This window comes from Terrapene carolina, unplaced genomic scaffold (genome assembly GCF_002925995.2).
Source record: "Terrapene carolina triunguis isolate 2854851 unplaced genomic scaffold, T_m_triunguis-2.0 Scaffold629, whole genome shotgun sequence".
Classification (NCBI taxonomy): domain Eukaryota; kingdom Metazoa; phylum Chordata; order Testudines; family Emydidae; genus Terrapene; species Terrapene triunguis.
Genome location: NW_020664980.1, coordinates 19,477,511 through 19,486,816, shown reverse-complemented (window position 1 = coordinate 19,486,816; position 9,306 = coordinate 19,477,511). Strand labels below are relative to the sequence as shown.

The following is a 9,306-nucleotide window of genomic DNA, read 5'->3' as shown; positions in this document are numbered from 1 at the left end:
CCGCCCCCCCCCCCCCGCGCTTGTGCCCTGGGGCCAGCAGGGGTTGAGATCAGACACAGCATGGCCAGTCCTGGGGCAGTGACCAAGGGCCACTCTGCTCCGCTTTGCTGGGCCTGGTCTGCCCCCCCACCCAGGCACTCCTGTGCCCAGTACTCTCAGCCCCTCCCCCCTTTACCTTTCCAAATTTGAAGTACTGGACATAGAGGATCCCGGCCTTCACGGGGGTCTCCATGGGCCCAGCCCGGCCTGGCAGGGGTATATGCAGAGGGCAGCGGTGCCGGTAATGGGGAGTGGTGGCCGCTGCAGTGGAGTGAGTGCGCGGGGAGACTTCCTTTCTCGCTAACTTCCCCTTTGTGGTGCGTGGGGTGAGGGGCAGGCAGCGCAGGGGAGCAACGGCCCCCAGGGAGACCAGCGGGGCCGAACGAGCATGGCAGAGGCAGCAGCAGCCCGCAGGGGACTGCTGGGTTCAGGCAGCCAAGCCTGGAGACGGTGCCCCGCTGCCCAGCTCCTCCGCAGCCAGCGACGGCACCGGACACGGCCCGCAGCAGAGGGTCGGCCAGAGCCCCAGGCTGCCCTTCCAGCCCCGAGCAACTCGAGTGAGGCCAGCACAACCACCCCTCAGAGCCCCAGGCCTTCGGCAGGTGTCACTGGGCCCAGCCCCGCGTGACAAGGGCCGGGTTTGCCTCTGGCCCTGGCTCTCCTGTGCCATGGGGCTTTGCAGGGCCTGCGAGAGGCTGGGGCTGGGGGCCCAGCTTGCCCCATCTCTGCATGGTGACACTGACTGATGTAATGGGCCATTGCAGCATAGCTCCGGTGCTTCCTCTCCGAGCAGGAACCGCGGGGCCTGGCCGAGCAGCACCGGCCCCTGGCCCACACAACACAGGGCACCTTACGACACGTCTGAGCCCAGAGGGAAGGGGCATGGCACTGCCTGCAGACAGCCCCGGCCCCACGTGCTCTTGGGAAGAAGTGGGGCCAGCTGCCAAGGCTGCTGGGCTCCAAGGAACTCTCCTGCCTGGCCCAGCGAGCACACACCGCAGGCAGCAGCGCAGCCCAGGAGCCTGGGCTAGAAGTCCATGGAGCTGTGTGCCAGGTAGTCCTTGCGGCCGATGTTGCTGACTTGCTTGGTCTGCATGGCTTCCAGCTTGGGGCAGTCGGTGATACGGTGGCCCAGGCCCCCACAGAAGGCACAGCCCCTCTCGTCTGCAATGGAGGGAGTGGGGTCAGAGGCAGCTTGCGGGGGGGGGGGGGCAGTGTGCACACCCCACGGCACAGGGGGAAGCAGCCCCAGCCCAGCCCCCCCAGAGGCAGGGCCAGCCCATCACGTGGGGAGCTGAGCCCCAGACCGCACACGACAGAGCAGGGAAGTGACCTCTCGAGTTCCAGGCTAGCGCTCCAACCAAGGGGAGCGCCGGGGGCTGGAGGTGCCAGCTCTGGGTGCTTTGCCCGAGGAGCGGCCTGCCAGCCGGGCAGTGCAGGGCTCCAGAGTGCCCTGCCCCTCTGTGTCTGCACCACCACACAGGCAGCAGTGCTCCGGGCCCCCCCGCCCCCCTGGGCTTCTGGGAGCTGCCGACCCCCTCACCTCCAATATCCAGCATGGTCTCGTCCCCGCAGTGCAGCACCTGCAGCACCGGGGGCACCTTCTGCTTGGCCTCCAACAGCAGCGCCTTCAAGTCCATGAGCACAGACTCATCTGGGGCAGAGAGGAACGTGAGAACGGAGCCCGGCTTTGCCCACCCCACAAGGGCCCATGAGATCTGGGTATCACAGCAGGACAGAGGGCAATTTTGGCTCACTCCAGTTGAGGCGCGGGGGGGGAGGGGACAGAACCAGCCGAGCTGGGGACAAGAGGAGTCTGCGAGAGCCAGCAAACCCCGCAGGGCAGCACAGCACCCCCTAGCACACGGGCAGCCCTACTGAGTCACCCGCCCTGCTCCTTGGGCCACATGGGGCCAGCCCTGCCTGTGCTAGGGAGCGCCCCCTAGTGAGCCCCGGCCCACTCCCTGCAGCAGGTGAGTGTTCCTTGAGGTCTCCCCTCGAAGCGCTGAGCCCAGCCCGGGGGCAAGCGCTCAGGGCAGAGAGACTCCTGGCCCAGCTCAGCCCAACTGCTGCGAACCCAAAGGGCAGCGACAGCCCCGCTCCCGTGCGCCCCTCACCACAGGCCTTGTTGATGAAGGTGGTGGCGATGCCAGTGTTCCCTGAGCGGCCCGTACGCCCAATTCGGTGAACTATGGGGAGAAACAGAGAGTCAGGGCCAGGCCACTGAGTGCAGAGAGCCAGGCAGGAATCCAGCTGGGCACCCAGACTGGGGAACTCCCCACCACAAGGAGAGCAGCCACTGCAGGGACAGGCCCAAGGACCTGTCCTCCCACCCCTGAACCGAGCCGTCAGCGTGAGCAAAGCAATCTGCCTGGCTCACCCTCCGTAAGGATCAGCCTCCGTCTGCAGCCAGGTTAAAAAATAGCAGCTGCCGTGAGCTACGAAGCAGGAAGTCACATCCCCACATTCCATCTACAGGACATTAAAACAAGGTCCTAGCCGGCTGCCCAAACGGAGATGCCGGCCTCATAGTGCCCACGGCCGTGTAGGAGGAGACCCCGTGCTAATGGCCCCCACCATCACCAGATACAGACAACTCCGTTTGATGCCTCCCGTCTGTCAAGGAACCATTTCAACAGTTGTGGTTGGGAAATCCTCGTTTTTTTATTGTTTATCATTATGGTCCCACTTCCCTATGGTTTGTCCGTATGATCTGTCTGGTTCTTTGATTGTTTCTGGCTGTTACGTAATTAATTTTGCTAGGTGTAAATTAATGAAGGTGGTGGGGTAGGATTGGTTAGAGAATTTTGTTACAATGTTAGGATTGGTTAGTAACATTTTAGTATGATGATTGGTTAAGGTACAGCTAAGCAGGACTCAAGTTTCACTATGTAAACTGGGGTCCAAAAGGAAGTTTTTGGGAACCAACTCCAGGACCCAGCCCCACGATCGGAGCTGCCAGACCTCAACACACTGCCAATGACACCGTGCAGAAACTGGAATCCCCCAGATGGACCTGATCCTGAGCCTGACTGGCCAGAGGGAAAAGTTCCTCTCTCTTATTGGGAGTGGTGAGCACTGTGTGTGTAGCGTCTGCCGTCTGCTTTGGTGATTGTTAATAAATAGAGGTTAAGTAGGATATTACTGTGTAAGGCTCTTTCACTGGTAAAAGACCCTGTAAACCCGAAAAAGATGAAGCCCGGAGCCCACAGGGAAAGGGTGTTTGCCCGGAGCCCACGGTGGGGCAGAGCCCAGAGCCCGTCGCCTGGAACCCTAGGAACTGGGTAAAAGTGAGTGCCCTAGAACGTGCGAATAACAGAATTTTGTGCGGGTAACACCTCTGCCTGGCTCACCCCCCTCCCCCGCCCTTGAGCCCTCTGCCCTACCGTAGTTCTCGATCTCCTCCGGCATGTCGTAGTTGATGACGTGCTGGATGGCTGGGAAATCCAAGCCCTTGGAGGCTACGTCGGTGGCAACCAGGACGTCCTTCTTCCCGTCTCGGAAGGCCTCGATGGCCTTCGTCCGCTCCTCCTGGTCTGCAAGGGCCCAGCCCAGAGGGTTAGCGCAGGTCCAGCTTTGCCAGCTAAGGGCCCTGCCCCCAAACCCACCTCACAGTGGGGCGTGGCAGAGCGATGCACCAAGTACTAGTCAGACCCCTCCCCCATGCACCGGACGCAGAGGGTCACGTGGGTCGGCCACCGCGGCAGGGTCCCATGGGGGCCCGAGGGAGTAGCCGGTCCAGGGAAGGCTCACTCATCTCCTCGGCCCTGCACCCGGTGTGGCGACCTGCCTGGCCATGGCCCAGGGCAGATGGAGCTGAGCCCAGAACAGCTCGTCACATTAGGGAGCTGGGGCCAGATTCACAGCAGAGGCCTGGGAACTGGGCTGTCTAGTCCCTTCCCAGCACTGCCCTACAGGCATTCCTCAGAAGCCATCTCAGGGCCCCACAGCCCCTGCTTTCGTTCAAAGCCATTACGTTTCTACCCGCAGGGCTGTGGCAACCGGCTGGGGAATGTGAACAGAGGCTGAGCTGGTGCAGCGCTACCTGCTTGAGTCTGCTGAGAGCCAGAACTGCTAGCTTTGAGAGGGGATCCCAGCCCTGCCCTTTCACACTCTGGGCTGCACCATTTCTGCTGCCAGGTGCCTGATGCTTTGCCTTCCTACCCCTGTCTTGCCAGGACCCGCCTGCAACTGCCTCCTGCTCCCCCGCTCCCCTCAGGGCAGTCAGCTGGATTCCATGGCATGCTCCCAGCGAAGAAGCCCTTAGTTCCCAGCCAATCTGACCTAGAGAGAAATTCCTTCTCGAGCCCAAACCCAGAGAATGTCAACAAGACCCACCAGTCTAGCATGCAGACACCACCTCGGAGCACTGGTCCACCTGAGAGGTGCCCTGTCTCCAGCTGTGGCCGATCCCTGGCATCCCAGAGAAAGGTGAGAAAACCCCAGAATACATCTAGGCAATTATGCACCAACAGAAAAATCTCCTGCCTGACCCCCACAGGTGACCAATTGATGCCCTGAAACCTGAGACTGGAATAGTCATTATCTTAATGCAGAGGGGCAGGGTTCTGAGCACGTTGAGGGCCTGCGTGCAACTCACCCCCTCCATGGGCCATTGGGGGAGCGGGGGGGGGGGGACAGGGCAACTCAGAGTCCATGGCCAGAAGGGACCGCGGTGACCATCCAGCCCATCACCCCAGGCATGCAGGCTGGGAGATTTTCCCCAGAAACTGGATTCAAGCCTAACTTTTTAAGCCATCTAATCTCACCTTCCAGACTCCAAGCAATGGGGAGTCCATCAGCTCCCCTGGTAAAAGCTCAATGACCCTCACAGCTGGGAAATGACCTCTCCTGGCAAGGCCTGATCTAACTTTCTCTGGGGATGCCTTTGTCAGCCAGGCTGTGGAGCACCCCGCTCTGGGGGAGCCTTTCCGTATCCTTCTTGGCAACAAGCTGCCCAAGCTGAGCGACTTACACCTCCCAGCCACGGCTTTTCCAGCCCCTGCACGGGCGCTTCGCGGCCCTGGCTACCAATCCCCTGGGGAATGCACCTGACTGGCAAATAGCCTCAATCAGATTGGATGTTTCACTCTGTGCTCAGGCTGGGATCCCCGAAGCAGTGCATGCTGGGGCTGGCCGCCTGGGGGCAGCACTGCTCTCCAGCAGCTCTCACTGACCTTTCCCTCCATGAATGGCCACTGCTTCCACGCCCTTGAGCAGCAGGTATTCGTGGATCGCGTCCACGTCAGCCTTCTTCTCCGCGAAGATCAGCACCTGCCACAGGGCCAGCGTCAGCACAGAGACCCCCATCGGACCCTCGCCCCCCGCGCTGCACAGAACCGACCAGCGCCCTGACAGCAGAGCCGCTGGCCGCAAGGTCTGCAGCTGAGAGCCTGGACACAGCAAGGAGTGCTGTGGACCCTGAAGGGCCTGGGCACGATCTCGTTCACTCCCCTCCCCACTCCGTGGCGAGCCACAGGGCCAGGAAGAGCTGGCCTGCATCAGGGCTGCCTTCCACCAGCAGGAGCAGCTACAGTCCCTGGGGCAGCCGGTGTGCGGTACTCACGGGCGGCGGGGTCTTCTGCAGGCACTCTAGCAGGTACACCATCTTGGCTTCCTCCTTCACATACTCCACTTCCTGAACACAAGCACAGGGCTCCGGTCAGAGAGGTGAGGGAGCTGGGAGAATACGCACAGGGCCGGGACTGTCTGGGAGGCACAGGTCGCAGGGCTCAGAGCAAACCCCTCTGGCAGACCGTGGATTCCGGCAGGGCCAGCGGGACCCAGCCATGCTGGGGTCCAGCACAGGGCATTTGGGAACTCACCTGTATGACATCCAGGCTGGCAGCTCCAGCTCGGCCCACATTGATGGTGATGGGCTTCACCAGGGCACTCTTGGCAAAGTTCTGGATCTTCTTGGGCATGGTGGCACTGAAGAGAAGGGTCTGCCTCTGGCCCTGGACCGAGAGCCAAGGGTAGGGAGGTTAGCACGGCCATTCAGCCAATACACGAATGGGGGAAGCGGAGCTCAGCAAGAGCCAGTGGGTGCTGGCAGGCACCCCGGACTCCCTACACAGGGGCCCTTGGAGAACAGCTTTGTGCCAGCAGGGCTGGGGCAGTACACGGTGCGACCAGAGCCCTGACAGAGCGGCACATGGGACAGCCAGCGTGAGACAGGGCAGAAATACAGTGCCAAGGGCTGGGAGGCCAAAGCCGTTACCCACAGTGAGAAGCTGCAGGAGGCAGCCGGGACCTGACAAGGAAACCATTAGTCCTGCCAGCCAGGACCCTGGCACTCCACACCAACCAGCGAGGCCCCAGCCAGGAGCTGGGTGCAGCGTTCCCCGGGCAGGTGGAGAGCTGTGCTGGCAACACACACCTCCGGGCTCCTGAGTGGGCCAGGCCAGGGACTGGGAACAAGGGAATTAAACCCTTCAGGGCAAAGGCTGCCCTGCACCCACACCTCCGCTACCCGCCAGCTACCTTGAAGTAAGAGAAGATGGTGCGGATGTCTCCTTCGAAGCCCATGTCGATCATCCTGTCGGCCTCATCCAGGGCCAGGTAGCGACAGATGTCCAGGCTCACCATCTTCTTCTGCAGCAGGTCCATGAGGCGGCCCGGGGTAGCCACCATCATGTGCACACCGCTGCAGGGCAGGGCAGGCAGGCGTCAGGGCTTCTGCGCAATCTGGCTGCAGGGGAGGAAGGGCCCCGCGAGCTGCCCACCTCGCCAGGGACCCAGCACACCACACCGCATGCCCCAGCCGCATGCTGCTGGCGGCCACCGTGCCCAGCCCCCACCCCAGCCTTCTCACCTTCGCCTCAGACTGATCCCCTCCTGCAGGGTGCCGAGGCTGCAGGCTCAGAACCCGGCTCCCAAGCAGGCCTGAGGAGATGCAGCGCCCAGTGAGACAGGCTGCTGCGTGCACTCCTCCCGGGGGCGCCCACACAGGGAGGGAAGGGTATTGCCCGCAGGTCCGCCCGCAGCAGGACTTACTGTTTGATAGTCTCCATCTGCTCCTTGACGGACATGCCCCCGATGCAGAGGGCACAGCGCAGCAGGGGCAGGCTGTCCTCATGCAGCAGGCGGCAGTAGTACTCAAGGATGCCGTGGGTCTGCCTGGCCAGCTCCCTCTGCAGAGAGAAGAGAGTCCATTATCCCCCACTACGCCCGCCTCTCTTGGCGGATGCCCAGATCTGACATCACCCCAGCAAGCCGCCGGCTAAGACCCGCCCGCGTGAGCCAAGCACACTTACAGAGGGGCAGATGATGAGTCCATAGGGTCCCTCTCTCTTGGAGAATGGCAGCCGTTTCTCCTGCTCCAGGCAGAACATGATGACGGGGAGCGTGAACACCAGGGTTTTCCCTGAGCCAGTGAATGCGATGCCGATCATGTCCCTGCCGGACAGGCTGCAGGAGACACGGGGAGCGGGTCAGTGGGAAGAGACTCCAACGCAGCGAGGAGCCCTGTGCCGGCCCCTGTGCGTTCCCAGGCAGGGCGGTGCCCTGCCCAGGGAGGCGGCAGATGGTGCATCACCGGGGCAGGGTGTCCAGCTCACCCCGCTGGCCATGGAGCAGGCAGCGCTCCCAGAGCTGGGAAAGGCAGCACTCACATGGTGGGGATGCCCTGGATCTGGATGGGGGTCGGCTGCTGGATTCCCTTTTTCTTCAGGCCTCTCAGGATAGCTGTGAACAGAACGTGGGGGGAGGGGGGCGTTAGCAGCACAAAAGTGGCCGGACGTGGGGCTGTGACCCACCCAGTTGCCAATAGCATTTGTTTCGTCAGTGGCACCCCCCAGGCCTTGCCTCCAGACCAGCAGCTCGGGGGGCCTGGCTGGGTCCCCTCAATTGGATCTGTGACCTCCAGGCACTACACACCAAGGTGCCGCCCCCTGACAACTCCTCCCTGCCCCAAGTCACCTGCCGGGAACTTCATTTCCTTGAAGCTCTTGATGGGTGGGGGGATGCCCTCGCCCTCCACCAGGACGTGGTACTTTCTGCGCACGCGGTCGTGCCGTGCCTCCGACATGCCCAGGATGTAATGCGGCGCCTTCCAGCTGAGGAGAGGGCAGGGGAGGAGGGTCAGCAAGGAAAGGGAAAACCAAACTGACTCAGCTGCACTCGCGGGTGCAGCCAGAGCTGAACGCTGCTTTGCTTGGCCAGGCAGCAGGTGGACCGGCCCAGCTGCGTACCCGCCGATCCCCCAGACAGAGACCCGAGCCCCTCAGAATTCCAGACTCCAATGGCACTAATGCAAAAGCTGGGGCCACCCACGAAGGGAGGACACAACCCCAAGCCTGCATCCCTCAGCATCCACCCACACGGCCCACTTCCAGAGCAGAGCAACTGAACTGTCAGCCCCCGAGCAGAATGGCCAGGCACTGCCTGGCGCTCTGGTGTGCTGCGGCCCGGTTCCCATGTGCGCTGGGGCACAGTGGGAGCAACTGCTCCACTCTGCATCAACCCTAATTCCATGGCCAAGGCTGGAATATCCTTCGCTCCCAGCGAGGCGCTCAGGTTAACGCACCCCCTGGGATACGAGTTATTGAGGAGTATTTCCCAGGGCGGTGCTTCTGTTATACCCCCGGCGGGGCCTGGTCCCCCCCACAGGCCAGGGAAGGAGCTGTAGCCCTCAGCGGCTTATCTCGCCAGCTCTCTAGGCCTCAGATGCTGCGTTGCTCTCTAGGCTGCCTATCTTGCCAGCACACGTGTCTGCCTTCCCAATTCCCCAGCTGGAGAGCAGGCTCCAGCTCTCACTCCCAGAGTCCCCAGCCCTGCTGTTCCGACCGTGGGACAGTGCGCACAGCTGAGGGTGGCTGCGGAGCAAGGATCAGCTGCAAGCAGGGCCCGACAGACACAACACGTGTGTGTGGGCAGAGCCTAGCACAATGGGGCCCTGAGCCACAACCAAGGCCCCCTGTGTGTTACCACAATACACACAGTAAACAGTACCACACCGTGCTGGGCACCTGGCTACAGCAGAAGGGTGAATCCCAGGGCATCTTGGGAAAATGCCAGGCTCCACAGCCAAAGAACTGTGGAGTCCATGGGACCCTGAATGAACTGACTGGGGCAGGTCAGAACTCCCTGCGCTACTCTTTCAGGCTCTCTGCAGATTCAAGCAGGCAGCACCACATCAGTCACACTTTTGAGATTTGCTCTGGAATCGCACGGTCTAGCCATTTTGAAATGATCGGTCAGCGTGGAGCACAAGTATGCAGCGAGAGTGAATTTGGAGGCAATTCCATGGCCACGCATCTGCAGGGC

General features: G+C 61.9%; 1 protein-coding gene across 1 annotated transcript in view; it reads right to left on the bottom strand.

Moving 5' to 3' along the window:
* Positions 1-463: 463 nt before the first annotated feature.
* DDX41 (DEAD-box helicase 41) overlaps positions 464-9,306 on the bottom strand; it is a 15,729-nt gene continuing 6,886 nt past the window's right edge. The window contains exons 2-13 of the mRNA XM_026659340.2: positions 7,960-8,262; positions 7,653-7,725; positions 7,296-7,449; positions 7,036-7,172; positions 6,523-6,685; positions 5,865-5,996; positions 5,606-5,677; positions 5,217-5,313; positions 3,426-3,575; positions 2,157-2,228; positions 1,583-1,693; positions 464-1,203 (exon numbers count right to left, since the gene is read on the bottom strand). Coding sequence (XP_026515125.1) covers positions 1,067-1,203; positions 1,583-1,693; positions 2,157-2,228; positions 3,426-3,575; positions 5,217-5,313; positions 5,606-5,677; positions 5,865-5,996; positions 6,523-6,685; positions 7,036-7,172; positions 7,296-7,449; positions 7,653-7,725; positions 7,960-8,262 — 1,601 coding nt within the window. The 3' untranslated portion in view covers positions 464-1,066. The remainder of the gene's footprint in view (positions 1,204-1,582; positions 1,694-2,156; positions 2,229-3,425; positions 3,576-5,216; positions 5,314-5,605; positions 5,678-5,864; positions 5,997-6,522; positions 6,686-7,035; positions 7,173-7,295; positions 7,450-7,652; positions 7,726-7,959; positions 8,263-9,306) is intronic.